We start from the raw sequence: 17,829 nt of genomic DNA on the forward strand, positions 1-17,829 counted from the left end.
CATGAATTTCATGGAAGTTACGTGTGCAGCAGGCACAGAGCAAAAGGCAAGAAGCACAGGATGCCCTGGCCACCTGTATCCACAGTCCCAGAGAGCATCAGACTGGGAAGCTGAGCAGCACTGACCACCCAGACCTGGAGAACCTGAGATAAAGCCGAGCTGGCCCATCCCTGGATGCGCCTGACATTACATTTTCTCCGTGGTTTTACTGTCTAATTTAAATAACCCAAGTGATGGGCTTATTGCCACTTACACCAGGGCCTCATTAGCGGGGGCTTTGCCAAATTACATATTTAGCTCAGAACCTTTTCCTCAGGGGTCACACTTTCTGATTTGCAGCAGGTAATGAGATGCACTGAATAAAATGTTCCTGGCAGGAAAAGCCCCAGAGGCACTGCACCCCTTGCTGGGATGCCCTACCCCCCTCACCCCATTATCCTCCTCACCTTCTGCATTGTACTCAGACCTCCACTGACCTTTTCCATTCAAAAAGCAGAGAGATGGATAATAAGAGATGCATAATAGGCTAAAGAAGTTAGACTGGGAGTCCAAAATACTCAGTTCTCAGCTCTGCAGCCCTCTTGCATGACCTTGCATAAGTCACTTAATCTCTCTGTGTTAAATGCCTCTGGTTGTGACCAAGGAATTTTATCCTAGTCTCCTGTAGTTACACAGGATCTTTTCAGCACAGGTTATGTCTCCCACAGGACAGAGAGCATCCTGGGATGGCATCCTGGGATGGGTCACTATGAGCTGTAACAACCACAGAATCACAGAGTGCTTTGGGTTTAGGAGGGACCTTAAAGCTCATCCAGTCCCACCCCTGCCATGGGCGGGGACACCTTCTACTATCCCAGGTCGCTCCAAGCCCCGTCCAACATGGCCTTGGACACTTCCAAGAATTGGGCAGCCACAGCTTCTCTGGGCAACCTGTGCCAGGGCCTCTTCACCCTCACAGGGAAGAATTTCTTCCTAATATCTAATCTAAACTTACCCTCAGTAGGTTTAGATTATGGGGCTCCTTGAGGGAGCTGAAGTCAGACAGGGAGAGACAGGCTGGGATCTCCTGCAGTTCACAACTCAGCAAAGGAACTAAGGACCGAGCCTGGAGGTGGGTTGCCAAGGCAGCAGGTACAGAAGGAGACTCTCACACCTCTACTTACCAATTCTGTCCAGCCTGTCCAGAGCCACGGTTTCAAAAGCCCTGCGCATCATGGGGTACTCCTCCAGCACCTCGTTGAAGTTGTCCACGGACAGGGAGTACAGGCGGCAGTAGGTGTCGGCTCGCACGCTGGCCGTGCGCCGGCCCCGCGTCAGCAGGCAGATCTCTGCAAGGACACAGCAGGCTGGCACAGGGGACAGGGGACAGGCACACCCCCTGCACTGACCCTCACACCCAGCCTCCTCTCCAGCTGGGCTCCACCTGCTCCCCCACTGAAAACACGGCCAGCGCTAATACCCTGCCTGTGCACCAACGTTTAAAAATACCAGGGGCTCCGTTGTGGCAGCTGCCACACACAGCTGCACCTCGGGGATTCTGCTGATCTAATTAGCCAGGCAAGTTTTGTTATGGTGGATTATCAAAGATACCACTCGTGCATTCCTACTGGAGGAGCTGTCTTTCTCCAGCTCCTCGTGGGCGCTGGGAGCACAAGGTCAAGCCGTGTTCTCATTGAAGCTGATTCTCTCTAAATTTGTAGTAAAGGCTCTGTGCTGACATGTGCTTTTGGTGCCTGGGTGTAATTTTGATCCCCACACCTGGAACATTTGTCTTTTCACAGTTTTCAAAGATTTTTGGGGATATACCACATGCTTACAGACTGTCAGGGAGAGCCACATTAATGGCACCTACCAACTCACGGTGTATTTACACTGCAGTCATCCCCTCCTCCTCGGATGCTCAGCTCTTACAGAACAGAAAGCCCTTAATTCAACCACAGCTCCTGGAACACTCAACAGAGAGCTCCCAAATCCTGCTTTTCCACTGCTTACACAGAGCATGGGCAGCTAAGACAGGCACTTCAAGACAGCTGGTGTGACCTAAAGCCTGACAGTGCTCTGCTCTCTGCATATGTTGGGTGTCAATCCACCAGCATCATTCCTTGGATTCATGCTAAGCCTACCCCAAAGAGTTGTGTGTATGGTATCTACAACACAGGGAATGTCATGGGCAATTTCAATCCAATCTGTCAGTCAGGGTATCTCTGTAACTCCAAATCCCAGCCTGCAGACATGAAAAATCCTTGTACTCCAGGGAGGAGCTGAGAGGTTGTTCCATGGGAACTAAGAGTAACAGGAGCGTGGGCAATGAATGACAGGGACTTTCTAGAGAAAAGGCCTCACAGAAGGGAAGGAAAGGCAGGTTTCATCCTCCTCCTCTCAGCAGATCATTAATGGTGGTGCATTCAGTGCTTGTACCACAACATTCATCTACCAGAGGACTGCCTGTCTCAGGCTGTATGAGCTCTCTACAGGGCTCTGACAGGAGAGGGGGCTTTGTGTTACCCATAAGAGCAATATCTTAAATCTTTTCTGGCCTCATGCTAGTCCCAGAACTCTGCTGCTGACACATTTTGCCTGCCTGCTGACCTTCCTGACATTTTGCTGAGCCACAGGCTGGGGAGATGATGGACTGTGTTTTTTCCTCCATGTCTATCCAGCACTTTGTGTGGTAGGTGCCAGACAGCAGGACTAGGCAATACTACAAATGTGCCTGGAGATTTGAGAATGGGCCATTTTTTACCTCCCTGTCAGCATTTGGGACCTGTAAGAACAAAGCTCCCTTCTCTGTTTTGTTATTTATTATCTGGACTCCTGCAGTGCCCACGAGCCCCAGTCACCTCCCACTGCACCAGCTCCTCTATGGGAAGCTGCAGGGCAGGTGAGATGAACAGGGATGGAGGAGGAGGTGCCTGGGGTGTCAGTCCCATGCAGTGCCACCCCTGTGTGTCCAGGACAATTTAGGGAATGTATGAGCATAGCAACGGGTGCCGCACCTCCGAAGTAGGATCCGTCGGCCAGCTTGGTCTCCTTGTTGCCCTTGGTGAGGACGCTGACCACGCCGTGCTGGATGAAGTACATCTTCTTGCCGATGGTGCCCTCCCGGATGATGTAGTCGCCCGGCTGGAACACCTCGAACCGCAGCTTGGTCAGCATGGACGTCACGAAGTTGGGGTCTGCGTTGGCAAACAGGGGCATGGAGGCCACCAGCTTCCGGCAGTTGAAGTTTATGATTTCCTGACCACGGTGTGATGCAAACGAGAGAGAGGTGGAGGGAGAGGGAGAGGGAGAGGGGAGAAGAGATGGGACAGGGAGCAGAAAAGACACACATGTTTAGTCAATATCTAATGACCTATGGACATCCCCTACTTGATCTGTGCATTACAAAGTGGGAAGAAAAATCCCTTGGTGTGGCTCCCCCGGTGCAGGCTGGAACAGGCTCTGGATGCTGGTGAGCTGGAGCTGACAGCCTGACATCATGCTCCACTGCCTTGATTCCTATGCTTCCTCTCTAAGCAGGGACAGCACTCCCAACCTCCCAAACACACACAGTGTTCTTCTTTCTGCAGGAAACCTTGGACTGCGAGAGCTGCAGAGCACTGGTGAAATGCTCTTTGAAACAGCCCAGGGCTCCTCTCTGGGAAGATGTCATAACTCACCTTGGCAGCCCCACGTTCTCTGCTGCCCTTGCTTGTCAGTGAGATATTAAACTGCACAAATGTGCTGAGGCACTGGGAGAAAGAATTATCCTGTGCAGATTGGGACAGTGTCAGGAGAGGGGAGGGAGAGGAGCCACCAGTCACTGGGGCACGGGCTGGATCATCAGCCTTGGCTGAAGAAAACCCAGCTCAGCTGTTCAGCTGTCACACAGCAGACGGGCTGTGTCTCTCCTGTGGCTCGGTGTCACTCGGGGGGTGTGACAGCACAGGAGCTGCTCTGTGTGTGTCAGCTCAGACCCAGAGAGTGGCAGAAAGTGATACTGAGTAAATCACCTCAGCACAGCACTCCCCAGCCACACAGGGAAGGAGCATATGGATGACTGGAGCAGGAAGAGATCTGGGGAAGCATCTGTCACCTCCTCACTGGGAGTTTCAGAGGGTTGCCCTTTGAGACTTTGGCAAAACTACTTCTGAAACATGGCTGGCATTTCCTCAGCTCTTCTCTCTCCCATGGAGGTACATTATAGGGGGAGGAATACAGCAGAAAAACCCCTCCTCGAACTTGTGGGTGACATATTGCTGACATTCCAGGGAGAACCTGCATTGCCAGGCTTCAGCTGGGGAGGGGGGCTTCTGTAAAGACTTCTTTGATTTGTGGGCCCTGCTAGGAGGCTCCTCCTTCCTTTGCCTCTGCCTGCTGTCCCAGCTGGTGGATGGGGCACAGATGAGACCAGCACACCACACAGAGTTTTAGATAAACACACGAGGTGGGAGCTTGCTGAGACACTGCACCAGGAGCTGCACAGCTGCCCAGGGTGACAGGAAATGCAGTGCCCACTCCCTGCCCTCCTCACCTCTCGCAGGGGCTCGCTCAGCTCCCCCAGGATGCTCTCCTCATCAAACATCTTCCCCTGGTACCGGTGCTCGTAGTAGTCGTGGATGCGCTGCCGCATGTCTGCCGGGAGCTTGTGGAAGGACATGTACTGCTCCACCTGTTTGTACTGTGCAGGGAGACAGCAAGGGCAGGCATTACCAGGACATGCAACAGATGGTCCCTGCTCATGGACCACCCCCACATCTGCTCCCTTCACACCAAGCCAGGCCAAGGAAGGTAAATCTGACGGAGGAGAGAGCAACTGTCTGACTCCAAGGGGAGTTTGCAGGCTTGGCTGTCATATTCCCCAAATGACTGCCCCACGTTTTAAAAACTTATCCTCAGCCAGTTACCCTGTGGAGACAACTCCTCACTCCCTGGCTGTGCAGCAGCCCACGTGCCTGTCCTCCCCTGGGAGCAGAGCTGAGTAAGGAGTGCTCAGCTGGGAATCTCCTCTGAGGAAACAGTGCTGAGCAAAGACTGTCCAGAATGAGAGCAAGGAAAGCACAACGTGCCCCCACAGCAGGTTTCCCATGGCACACGGCAGAGTGGTGGCCAGGGTGTGACCTGGTAGGGACGTGCAGCACCTCGGGGCCTCACTGAGCACAGGACTCACTGTACCAGGGGCCAGAGGAAGCAGAGAACACCTGCCCTTGGGTGTGCAGTCACAAACTGAAGGACACACAGAGGACCCAAATCTGAGTTATTTGTCTGAAGCTGCAGTACCTGTGGCCTGCAGTACCTGTACCTTCTCTCTCTGTCTGCCCTGCCATGATGGCACCTTTGCTTTCCCTAGGGCTGCACAGGTCCTGATTTTCCTCCCCTTTCCTGGCTCCTGTTGCCCCATGCACTCACTCTGTCTAACCCATCCACATTTCTTCCTAATGGTTCATGTTTCCATTGTGTTAGAGGGGAATACAAGGACATGCTCTGACTGAGCCAGAGCGGGTTTGGGGGATGAATAGTGTTTTCTAAGAATAAATGACACTTCCTCAAGGGCACAGGGCTGTAAGTGGGTCCTCTTGCCCTGAAGGTGCTGCAGGGACAAGGTGTGTGCACTGCAATGGCCACGCTCCTCTCACTGGCAGGAGGTCAGAACATGATCCTGAGTGCGTACCTGACAAAAGGACTGTGTTGCTCCTTTCCTATCCCTCTTTCCCCTCTTCTCCCTGATAAGTCCGTCCCTGAATGTCCCTTTGGTGCAGCTTGAGCTGAAGAGCCTATTTACTGAAGTTGTGCTCGTTACAGCCTCTCCTGCACACCCCAGTTCTCTGCTCTGGTACAGCCTGTGCCGGCCCTGCCTCACATGCCAACAGCTCCATCTGCACCAGGGAGAGAAGGAATTGCTCTGAGAAGCCAAGGTGGCAGAGGGGACACTGGGGCTTTCCTGGCATTTCCAAAGCAGAGGAGCTGACTGTAAATATTCATGATCACTCCAGCCTGATCAAAGTCAAGCGAGTCACCCCGGGCAGAGCACTGGCAATGAACCCTGCACTTAATTATTGGGATTTTGGAGTTCTGCAGGGACTGGCAGGATGCTGTGTCAGGACAGGATATGCTGGGTGCTGGGAGGGAGAGAGGCAGGGAAAGGGAGTAGAAACCAGGGTCTCACATGTTGGCAACTCCTTGGCCTGACCCCAAGGAGAATTTTGCAAGTTATGCTCTTAAATGTAAAAAGTTTGGCTTAGATGCCTAAACACAGATGTGTCCTGCCACTGGAGATGCACTGCAGCATGAGACATCCATAAAACCTGGCAAACTGGACATGGGACAAGCAGGACACTCACCATGGAAAGTGAAATCATTAGGCACCAGCTTTTGCTGACTCAGGTTTAGGAAATTTATCTGGAATCCGTAAAGAGTTCTGCTTGCTTTAATGCTGCATTGTTGTCGAATAAATTATTTACCAAAATTATCACCCTATACCCTCAGTTTTAGTCCAGTGCCTTGAACTGGAGCACTGACCAGTGTCACAAGATGCCTCCCATCACCTGGTGCCAGCCCCCTGCCCCTACCTCTCTTCTCTCCACCGTGAGCCCTTGCTATCCATCTTCAACTGGCCTTTGCTTCTTGGGAATAACACCCCCATAGTTCTCAAATCCACAAGCACAGCTTGGATGGGGTGACTGGGACTCTGCTTATTCACTACTGTACATGGATTTATTGCTTTGTAACACAGAGCAATAAATTACTGCTCTGCAATGTCCCTGGGGCTTGTCAGATTCTCCTGCCACCGCTGTCCCCCAGATAAGGCTCAGAGGGAAAACAGGACGAATTTACTTCACCAGAAATAAAGGTGCTGCTTCTGATTAGAAATTAAAATCATGGTTATAAAAGAAAGCTGTAAAATAAGAAACCATCATTCTCTGTCATCGTTAATGAGAGGAAGGTATCTTGTCTCTCCTGTCTTTGCTAGTGCTCCCTCCTCTCACCCAGCCAGCTGGAGGGGTTGGGGGCCCTTAACTCCAGTGGGCAGAGATGGAGTCAGCAGAGATGCTCAGAAATGAAAGCATCAGTCCCTCTTTCTACATTTGATAAACTGAAGGTTCATGTGGGGTTTTCCCCTTTCCTTGGAGCTGCTCAGCCAGGCTGAAGGCCCCACTCCTGCAGGGTCAAGCATTCGGTACCGTGCACATCTGGCAGTCTCTGAAGCCACTTCTTGCCCCTTTCTGTTCCTTTCAGACGTGGCCAGGCCTCCCCTGTCAGCCCCTTTCACCTCCTTCCTCCCTCATGCTTGTCTGCTCAGTCTCCCACTTGTCTCTGTGTCCTCAGCCTGACCTGTGCTCAGAGATTAGTGGCCTCTCTGAGTTCAACTAAAAAGACTCATTTAGGAATTATTTAAATCTCTCTGAAGACAATCAAGTCCATTTAAATCCCAGCTCATTTTCTTAAGTCTGTTTTTCCTCAAATAAGCCCTTGAAGGAGGTATTAATATATCAAAAGGAAACCATTTAGCTCAGTATTTTTGCTTCTATAACTGGCCACTTTTCCCTCCTTGCCTCACCACTCCCCTCCCCTTCTACCAAAAGCTCAGATCACTCACAGTCCAAAGGGAACTAAATATTTTTAACTCCTTCCATGCCCTCAATGCTCCTCTCTCAGGCAGGAACAAATCACTGGCTGAAGAGGCTCAACTATTTCCTTGTCCTAGTTCTGAATCAGGCACATGGTGTGACTCTTGGGGTGTCCTGTGCAGGGCCAGGAGCTGGATGATCCTTGTGGGTTCCTTCCAACTCAGGAGATTCCAGGTTCTATGATACTGTTTGCATCCTTCTAGAAACAGGCTGAAATCACTGTGGGACCAGGTTTCATTTCAATCTCAGTCTCCACATCCGAACTCCATGGAATGGAGTTGCATTTGTGTAACAGGAGATGCACTTGTGTAAGGAAAAGGAGGCTCCAGCAGAGCAATGGACGTTCAATTCAGGGAAAGATTACAATGCTCTGACAGCATTTCCCATCCTGGTAGGACATACTCTGGGAGCCATAAGCACCCCCCCTGTCCAATGTTGGGACTCTCCCAAGTGGAATTTAGTGCTTCATGGGGGAAAGATCAAGTCATGAGATCCACCACATGAGGGTCTGGGTGGGACACAGCTGCACCTCCATTTCATTTTCTCTGATCTCTGATTAGGAGTAAAACAGTGCAGCTCCCCAGCACTCAGTAATCATCAAACCTACACAAATGCTGAGTTCTGGGTTTTTTTGTCTCTCAAACCATTCATATTCCCATGCTCAGGATTTATTCCACATCTTACTCAAAATGATCAGGACACATATTCTCCTGGAGTTGCAGGAGGACTCCAGGAGCAAGTGGTTTAAGGGAAGAAAAGTGAAGTTCTGTAACACAATAAAATCACTCTGACACTTCTGGTGTGATCTTTGGTGGGTTTATAATTTTTTGCTCACTTTCATAATTTTTCTCTTCCTTCTTCCTGAAATTTTGCTGAGATTTGTAACTGGTGCAGTCTCCCACAGTTTATCCAGAGCCTGTGGGAAGACAGCTGGAGTGGCTGCATGGGAGGAGTTGGGGGAGATCAGAGTGTGGCACAGGCAAATTACAGCAGGTTGTTCAGGAGCCAGTGGTTATTTCAACACCACTTCAACCAGAACAGCTCAGTCCACATTGAGCACAGCACCAAACATTATCAGTGCTACTTCTGCTTTTTGATTAATGAGCTAAATTTAAAACCCAAGTCTCTCTACTCTTCAGCTACCTCCATTCTGCAAGAGCTTTATATGCTGACCTCCTCCAAAGCCTGGGTTAACCTCTGTACCACGGCACTCACTAGTTTTGCCACCAGCAGATGACTTTTCAATGTTACATGTTACCTGCTGTAAAGCCTGGGACACTCTCATCCTTCCTACCTGGTACCTTCAGAAATCACCTTACCCACAGTTGGGCTCCTTATCCCTCGCTGTCATGCAAAGCCCACGGACACCAGCAGAAAGTTCCCAGAGCTTTTCCCTTCTATCCAACATTCACTCCTGAGGGTGGCTGTAACCACCAGCTGCTGCAGCTGCCTCCCCTTGCTGTTCACCAGCACCTGTTCAGGCAAGGATTGTCTGAACAGATAATCCCATTTCTGGGCTGGGAGGTGGCAACAGGGTCACCAGTGAGCCTGATGAAACCCTTTTTTACCTCATCCATCTTTGCTGCAGGCAATGTAAGTGTCTGCTCCCTCCAGGGATCTGAGGAGAGCAGATCCAAGAGCTCTGGGACAAATCTCTCTGCATTAAATGCTGTGGGCAATGCCCCATCTGCTCTTACAGGTGCTCAGACAAAAGGTCTAATCCTGTTCATCCCAGGAAGGTGGTGCAATGGTGACTGTATTATGTACAATCCTGTACCTCTCAGCTATGGAAACAGCCTCTTTTCCTGGATAGCTCCTGGGAACAGCCCCTGAGAAGGCCTCGCTGAGTTTGAGAGGTCACATCCCAGCATAAGTCACTAGTCCAGCACAGGGCACTTTTGGACCTGGTCAGTCAATCTCCTGAAACTCAGATCACAGGATATTTTGGATATGTCAGGTCATGTCACTGGATCCACATATCTGGAGTGTGGTGGGGAAAAGGGACCGACAGTACTTTCATCACAGGAGCAGAACGAGGGAGGTGAGGTGAAATCTGTCACCACACAAAGGCTGGAGATGGGGACAAGGGAACAGTGAGTGTGTGCAATTGGAAATCAAGATTCCTGGGAGCAGCCTTCTGCCAGGAGAGCTGGCTCGGCGGGGAGGCTTCGCACTTCCACAGTGAGGTATTTATTTATTTATTTAGGTACAGTTCAAGTGCCAAAATTAATTTCAAAACTGATAATGAAGTTTGAAATCCCACACTGGGATCTGCAGAACTGCTGAGGCAAGAACACTTCCCTTTTCCCTGACAAGGCAGGCAGGCCCTGTGCGTGCACAGACACTGCTCAGACCAAGCTCCCGTCAGCCGAACAGAACTGTCTGACTGCCACGCTCACAAATAAGATGTCAGAATCTGAGCTGCAGTATATGATACATGTTATACTGCTTCAAAATGGGGCTTCTCTTAGTAAAACATGGGCAAACCAAGTTCACCAATGAAATATTCCTCTGCGAGAATAAGAACTACTCGACCCCAGCTCGGTTAAGGCAGTCTGCACCGCGAGATATTTTTAAAAGAAACCATTAGGTTTTCATTCAGAAACCATTTCCATTTTATAATCAACCCAGGATTCTTTCATGAGAAGGATTAAATAACCTTAAAACGGTTGACACAAATTTCTGATTTTCTGGTTGAGATGAACAACTCATTATTCATAACACTCCACTGCCTATGTCTGACATTCTTACTGACTCTGCAAACCAGCCAGAAACCCCTGATCACAGAAAAAATACCCTGAGGCAGTGCTGAGACACCAGGCCCAGGCACATCAGAGGCTTAGAGACACAATCAATAAAGTACATCATTTATAAGCCTTGTTATCAACCGCAGATGCTTTGATTGACAGTAACATGGGACACGACGGCTCTCAGGCCACCTCTGCACAGACTGAGGTAACACACAACCAGTGCAGTCAGGACAGGATGAACCAAAGCTCTCCAAACTTTTTCCAATTAGGAACTCTGATTACATTCTGCATTTGATTAAGTTTTCCAAACACCTTTAATTTCTGAAGTGCTGCACACTCTGTACCCTCTCCTTCACACACATTACCAAAGGAGTACGGGAGCTTTGCAGCTTTCCTGGCATCGGAACGGATTTTAGCTCGGGAGGGGACTTCTACAGAACCCCTTTGAACTCTAGGAATGTGGGAATGCCACCTGAGAACCTACAGGCACTTGGGAATGTCACTTCAAATCCTGCCCAGACTGGTAATGAAGTTTCCCACCGCCAGCTTTGTGGCAGAGCAGGTGTGGGAATTCCGGCAGTCTGTGCCCAACTCCAGGCTCAGAGCAGCTGACACGAGTTACCTCAGTGTATCTGTGCCCTGCTGTCCCCCAGGCAGCCCTGGCTAAGCCAGCCCTGGAGCCATGAGAATTAATGCAGCTCCAGTACAGGGCTGTGCTCGGGTTAATTAGCTCGGCTTGAGGGGGAGTGGAGGGGGAGACTAATCAGCAAGGGCAAGTTGCCAGGCTAATGTGATTATCCTGCATCCAGGACCCCAGCTCGGATCTCTGCACCCAACTGCCTGCACACACCATTGGAGGCAGCTCAGAACACCAAACTGCACAGTAAACCAGCCTAAAGCACCAAGGCAGCTGTGAAGGGGCAGCCTGAGGGCTCCTTTCACCTGGTGCTGTGTGTCCAGACACACAGATTCAGTGAGGAAGAGGAAGAGGAGAAGGAGTAACAGAGGCACAGAGCACTCCAGCTCCCACCCACACCCTTCTGAATTTTCTGACAAAAGCACATTAGGGATGCCCACTGCCAGGGGCTGGATCTGCACCTCAGCAATCAGCAGCACTTGAAAGGTTTTCCTCACATGAATTTGTCTAAATATTCTGAGGCTAATCAAACCTCGGACCTCCACAGCACCTCGCAGCTGTGAGTTCCACAGTTTCATTACAGACCATAAAATAGCCCAAATAACTCCTTAAAAACCTGCTGCCCAATAAGACTCTCTGCTGCTGGTCTCCAAGAAAGAGCAGGGACCTGAGCCTAGACAGATTCTCAGCTCTCATTGCAGGCACAAGCACAGTGTCTGAATTCCCCTCCAACAAATACTGGTCCAACATCTCTAACAGAGATGGAACATTCCAGTTGTTATACTTCAGCCTTTAAAATGACTAAATTTTCCCCAATTACTCTTTGTTGAAGTCAGGCTTAAAAGCTGATAGTTAGACAACAAATTGCTTGGACAGCCAGACCATGGGATGAACTGTGGGAAGAAAGGCTGTGCTGATGGTTGGGCAGGGCTGTGTCAGGAACTGAGAGGTGATGTCACCAGTGCTCTGCAGGGTTTATAAAGTGACTCTCTCTTCAGTGTTACCTGCTTGTCCCCTTGCAACTGTGCTGCAGCACGTGCTTCTTCAGAATAATGACAAGTGAATATGCAAGGACCTGCCCAGATATATTTTAAGAACAAGAGGCCCTGGATAGACTGCTCAGGGAGGAGGAGGAGCAGGGCAATGAATGTGGAGAGCAGAGAGCTGGAGACAGTGCCAGTGTAGCACAGATCCTGAGGAGAGATGAGGCTCTGGAAGGAGAGATTACAGCTTTGCTGGGCTCTGCAACGCTGACAGCAGCAATTCCCACCTCTCCTCAGTCACTCCTCTGTGTGCACCTGGGGAGATGACACAGAGAGCCAAGCCTCCCTGCACAATGCCCATCACTGCCTGCATCCTGCTGGGATGGGGGAGAGGAGCCTGGAGTGTCTCTGCTCTGTTCCAAGGAGCGTGGCTGCAGAAAACAGCACAGTCACCCTCCCCAAAGCCTCAAGGTTACCAAATCTGCTGGGGAGGATGAGAGAGTGTGTGTGTGTGTGTGTGTGCGTGTGGTGACTTGACAGAAATACTAATCCAGCTGAGCTCTAGGATTAGGGAAAGAAATTAATAGGAGAACCTGCAAAAAGCACGAAAATAACTTGCATATCCATCTAGTTTATTCCTCTCCTGGGGAGGAAACACTCTTCCTCTTACGTGAGCCACAGTTACTGCAGGCTGTGGGGTACTTCTGCAGTCAGTGATGATCTTAGATGTGAGTGAAGGTCTGAGCAGTATGAAGTAAGAAAAGCACAGCTGAGAACAGTGGCAGGGAGCACTGGGTGAGATCGAGTATGTGGGGCTTCCCCCCTGGGTCAAAGCTGTCAAGTTGACTCAGAACATGGAACTGCACAACACGACTTTGGGAAATGTTTCTATCAGAATCCTTAAGGATAGACCTGTAGGGGCATTGTCTCACATGCAGCAAACAGACACCAGTCTTGGATGCAAAGATAGTGCAAAGATATAACACCAGGCTGAGGTTAAGAGATAAGAGTCAGCTGCTGATCCTGCCACTGACTCTCTCTGTGACCATAATATCTATGCAATGCAAGATGTGACAGACAGGTCCCTTTTACCTTTGCCTCTGGGACTGGAAATCAAACAGTCACATCAGAGTTGCCAGATCTAGAGAGCTGTTCTGAGCCAGAGCTTTTCAAGGGAGGCCAGGGCCAGACCTGCACGGTGGCTGTGCCCCTTGCAGTGCCCGCGGTGGTGTGACTGTGCCACGGGGGACTCCCCACTTGTACTCAGGAACCTCAGCACTGCACTGGCCTGGAGGGGGCAATATCCCTCTCCAAATTCTCCATGGTTCCTACCACCCTATCCATCCCATCCAGCTTCCCTGCCTTGCAGAAACCACCACAGCATGAAATGAGATGCTACAGGACCGGATTTAGACAGGACGGGGATTGAATGTCCAAATGTTCAGGCAGAGGGAGGCAAGCCCTGCTCCTGAAGCCAACAGACAGCATGGCTTGGCATTTATTCCTCTTCTCAAAAGCCCTGTTTGTACAAGGGAAGAACAAGTTGGTTTGGCAGAAGTCTAGACAACCTGAAACCTCACCAAAAAACCCGCTCCTGAACCTTGTTCCTGAGGGTTACACCAAGCAAAGCCTCTTCAGGGACAGTAACCAGCTACAACCTCCTCTCCTGTTTGATGTTCCTGCTGTTCCCCTCCTCCCCACTGCCTCCCCTTTTTCTGGCTATTCCCAGAACAGCTCCAAAGTCCCTGTAGGTGAGCTATGCTGAGGAGAGAGGCAGAGGCCCCAGGTGCCCTCAGCAGAGGTCTCTCCAATTGCTGCTCTACCAATCGACCTCCAAACTGTTGAGATTCTCTCTATAATATGCTTCACCAGCCACTTTGTCCCATGAGGATGAACTAAATTGAGTTTCAGGGCTGCAAATCACGGAGCAGCCTCATTTTAATCATGGCCTTCAAGTGCTAAGGAATGCAGAAAGTAAATACATATTGTTTTTAGGCCATCATTTGTCCCATTTGCAAGAGGAAAATGAACGTATTCAATCCCTGAGGCTTCGATCCCCGGAGAAAAACTTGGGAAATGAACCTGCTACAAAACCACTACACATGAAATACACCCTTGTGAACTCCTCTATCTGCTGCTTTTGTCACAAGCTCTTCCCCTGTATCCATTAAACCCTGCCATTCACATCTCCACATTCTAATAAGGCTCTAACATTTCACACTGCTCCTGCCACCCCCCACTGCAGTCCCTGCTGGCTTCCTGGTGACTGGGTTTCCCTGAGCACTGACTGGAATCCAACTTCCAGGGTCAATGTCTTGCCCTTGTCTTCAGGCCTGGCTTGAGACAAAGCCCGTAGTGCCCAGTTGCTGCAGGTGTAACCTTGGCTGCTCTAGGCTGGCCAGGGGTTTGGATTTGCAAATCAGTCCTTGACTTCTATGCTACTTCAAACACATTTGAATAATACTCTGCATCCAGAGATTCTGATCAGCTTGTTCCTGGTGCTGCAGTGTCCTTCTCTTTGGCATGCCTTGCTGTCCATTAGAATTAGTCTGAGGCTGTAGCACAGAGGTAAAACTCTACACAAAGCCCAGTGCTCTGGATGCATCCTGGCCCTCCATGCTCTTCCTCTGGGCTTTTCTCTCTTTCGGCTCCAGCTGTGGTTTGGGATCTTCCCTATCCTCAAAGAGCATGACGTCAGCCCTCTGACCATCTTTGCTGCATCCCTCTCTGCCTGCTCTCTTTCCATGGCCCAGCATTGTAATCCTCATGCCTGAACCTGTTCCAAGGCATCCCACCTCCTCCCTCAACATAAAATTCATCTGGACTGTGCATGCTTACCATAATTTCCTCACTTGAATCACAGCTCCCCTTTCACTTACTCTGACCTGGCAAGGTCAGAATAGGACCAGTTCCTCTTAGTCTCCACATCAAATGTATCCATAGGACCCTGACCATAACAGCTTCTCACCTACAGCTTCCCTGGCCCCACTAACTGAGGGAAGGTGCTTTTTTCTGGATGCCCTGACCATCTCACAGATTTACAGCATCACCTTAAACCCAGCACCATCCATGGCTGCTGTGGCAGTGGGAGCCTGATCAGCTGTGACATTTCTGGCTGTGCCCTCCATTGTGCTGTTCAACAACGGTGCAATTAATTCCACAGCTACCCAGGGAACCTGCTCCGAGCTCCCAGCTTTGATCTGGGCTTTGGGGTTTGTTCTGTACCTTCACTCATGAGCACTGAAGTGAATAATCTGGATACTTTTAACAGAGTACTTGCTAAACAAAAGCTGCACATTCTGGAACATTCACTTGGGGTTTGAAACAAGATCTCGGAAAGGAAAAAGCGACTTAGGATTTCAGATAGGAGTGACACTGATAACGTCGATCTAAAAAGACAAGCAGAGGCAACAAAAATCACCCACTTGCATTACTATTATTCATCTGATCTTGCATCTGTTCCTTCCAGAGGGTCTGTTGGAGTGAATGGACGGGGATGAATTACCAGGGAACCGCACCGTGGGGTCACTGAGAGCACAGAAAGCCCCGTGGGGCCGCAGGAGGGCTGCCAAGCCCAGTCCTTACCTTCTCCTGGTACTGGCGGCGGGAGGAGTCCAGGGACTGGATGAGGGCGGTGGCGTGGCCGATGAACATGGCGTAGCAGGTGGCCCCCACGATCATGCTGAGCATGGTGAGCCACACGTCCGACATGCCCACGGGCGCCTGCTGCCCGTAGCCGATGCACAGCATGTGGCTCATGGCCTTGAACAGGGCGTAGGAATACTGCTTCCCCCAGGAGTCGTTCTGTGGAGACACACAGGCACAGCTCAGCACCGGGACACGGCGCTCCGGACACAGCTCGGAAAAGCACACCCAACGTTACACCCCAAAATCCATGTTTAAAGCACCTCCGTATGTTAAACGGGCAGTTTAATTCTGTGGTGGCTTGGAGCAGCTGGGCACGCTCCACTTGGAAAAATAAGCACGGATTTAGTCATCTGACATTACCTACTTTGGCCACAGTTCTTCCAGATTCTATGTACTCTTTCCAGCAAGGAAGCCAGACTGTCTGACATGCTGGTAACCTGGGATAAACTGAGATGATGCACTGGGATATTTTCACAATGGCCCACGTGTGGCAGAAGGAACTGAAGGGAGTGATTACTCCAGTGGGAAATGGACTTTAACGCAGAACTGGTAAAAGACTGGTAAAACCTTGCCTGAGCAAGGTTACTGGCAGCAAGATCTTAGAGTGGGGAAAATCACTCCCCAGCAATTTAGGAAATGGTCAGGATCTGTGGTCATTACCTGAGGAGGTGGGAAGGGCAGAAAATGAAGTTGATAATGTGCGGACAGCAAGTTCTTCTCAGTGTAAAACGGGGCTTTTTTTCAGGGAGCTGAGACAACTACAAATGGTCTCATTTGAGAGCAGCAATAACCTGCCAGGAGAGGCCAGTGGAAGGCAGAGGCTGCTCCAGGACACCTTGTGCTCTGCCACTGCAACTCACACAAGCAGCACCTCAGCAATTACATCATGGCACAGGGAGAAAAACCAGCATAAGATTCATAATTATTCTGATTAGCTTGAGTTCATGGAACAGCTCAAGGTACATTTGCTGTCCTGTGGGTACTATCTGCTAGGAAGTCCTTGCCATAAAACCTTGTAAAGTAAATGCACTGTCATCGCACACTGCTCTTACAAGGCATGTGAAAAATGCCTGTGCTACGTGACACTCATCGCAGCACGTGACCCGAGCACTCCTCAGCCTTCTCTCTGCTCCTAGGAAGGTGTGAACATTATGGATGTGGCTGTGCAGACACATGTACACAGCAACTGGGAAGGTCACTGCACAGAAAGCCTGGTGGTGGCTTGTTGAACAAGCCAAGGAACACTTGTGTGACCTCCACTCATCAGCCTCAGCACCAGTGCCCAGCAGTGCTGGAATCCCCTGGATTTACTGGGCACCTCTTGGAGGTGTGCAAGCACGGTGAGGTGGGTGGGGATGACCTCTGCAAACAGCTCTGAGAGCCACTGATGCAGATGGAAATTTTTCAGTCATCTTACAGGTAGCAAACAGTGACAAAGCACAGCCCTGCTGACTGAGAGCTGTGGCATAGAGCTGGGATCTCTGGAGGGAGCTGATGCCTGGTTAGGAGATAAGCACGTGGACAAAGACAGGGTTAGTGTTACCGGGCCAGATCCAGTTACATTATGCAAGAGAGGCCTGATTCACTCTGCAACAAGAAGGGCAAAGCCACACCAGTGCCAGCGGAGCAGACAGAGGAGAAGCAGCACATTCACAGCCCAGCAGAGATTGCAACCTGCTCCCTGCTGGCGCCAGCCTGTCTGGGCTCACCTCCTAACAATGCAGGAACCTGCTCCCCTGGAAAAACTACCCTCGAGCCAAGAGAGAGGGGGCAAGAGACAATGTGGCCATTGGTGACTGCTCCTGGCTGTGCAGTTGCTCGTGTGTGTGAGGAGCTGCAGCCCAAAGGGGAGCCAGGAACAGGGGAGGGCAAAGGGCACCTGTGGCTCTGTCCAGGGCAGCAGGAAGGGTCTGGCCATGGCACTGCCTCAGGTGTAAGGGCCAAAGGAGTGAATCCTCTTGCTCCTTCATGCCTAGGCTGTGGCTCCAAGAGTCCTAGCCAAAGAAGTTGGGGGGGAGGAGGCATTTTTTTTCACCCTCCATGTTATCTGTCATTTTGGAGACCCACTTCTGATCCATGAAGGCACTGAGCAGCTCACACAGGCATTCCTGCAGCCTCAGTGCTAACATTTCCATGAGACACAGGCCCCTTCCCTCAGCCTTGGAGTACTGGCAGCTAAAGCCCCTGCACTTACAGAATGGTTG

At 50.6% G+C, this 17,829-nt stretch overlaps 1 protein-coding gene across 2 annotated transcripts in view; it reads right to left on the reverse strand.

Annotated features, from left to right (window-relative positions):
- The window catches only part of HCN4 (hyperpolarization activated cyclic nucleotide gated potassium channel 4), a 106,798-nt gene that overhangs the window by 23,691 nt on the left and 65,278 nt on the right, over positions 1 to 17,829 (reverse strand). For both annotated transcript variants that reach the window (XR_004359219.1, XM_032699816.1), the window contains exons 4-7: positions 15,563 to 15,781; positions 4,514 to 4,660; positions 2,997 to 3,237; positions 1,164 to 1,328 (exon numbers count right to left, since the gene is read on the reverse strand). Coding sequence is in view for 1 of the 2 variants with exons in the window: in XM_032699816.1 (XP_032555707.1) it covers positions 1,164 to 1,328; positions 2,997 to 3,237; positions 4,514 to 4,660; positions 15,563 to 15,781 (772 nt within the window). In the remaining variant the exon portion in view is untranslated. The remainder of the gene's footprint in view (positions 1 to 1,163; positions 1,329 to 2,996; positions 3,238 to 4,513; positions 4,661 to 15,562; positions 15,782 to 17,829) is intronic.

Source organism: Chiroxiphia lanceolata, chromosome 12, assembly GCF_009829145.1.
Source record: "Chiroxiphia lanceolata isolate bChiLan1 chromosome 12, bChiLan1.pri, whole genome shotgun sequence".
Taxonomy (NCBI): domain Eukaryota; kingdom Metazoa; phylum Chordata; class Aves; order Passeriformes; family Pipridae; genus Chiroxiphia; species Chiroxiphia lanceolata.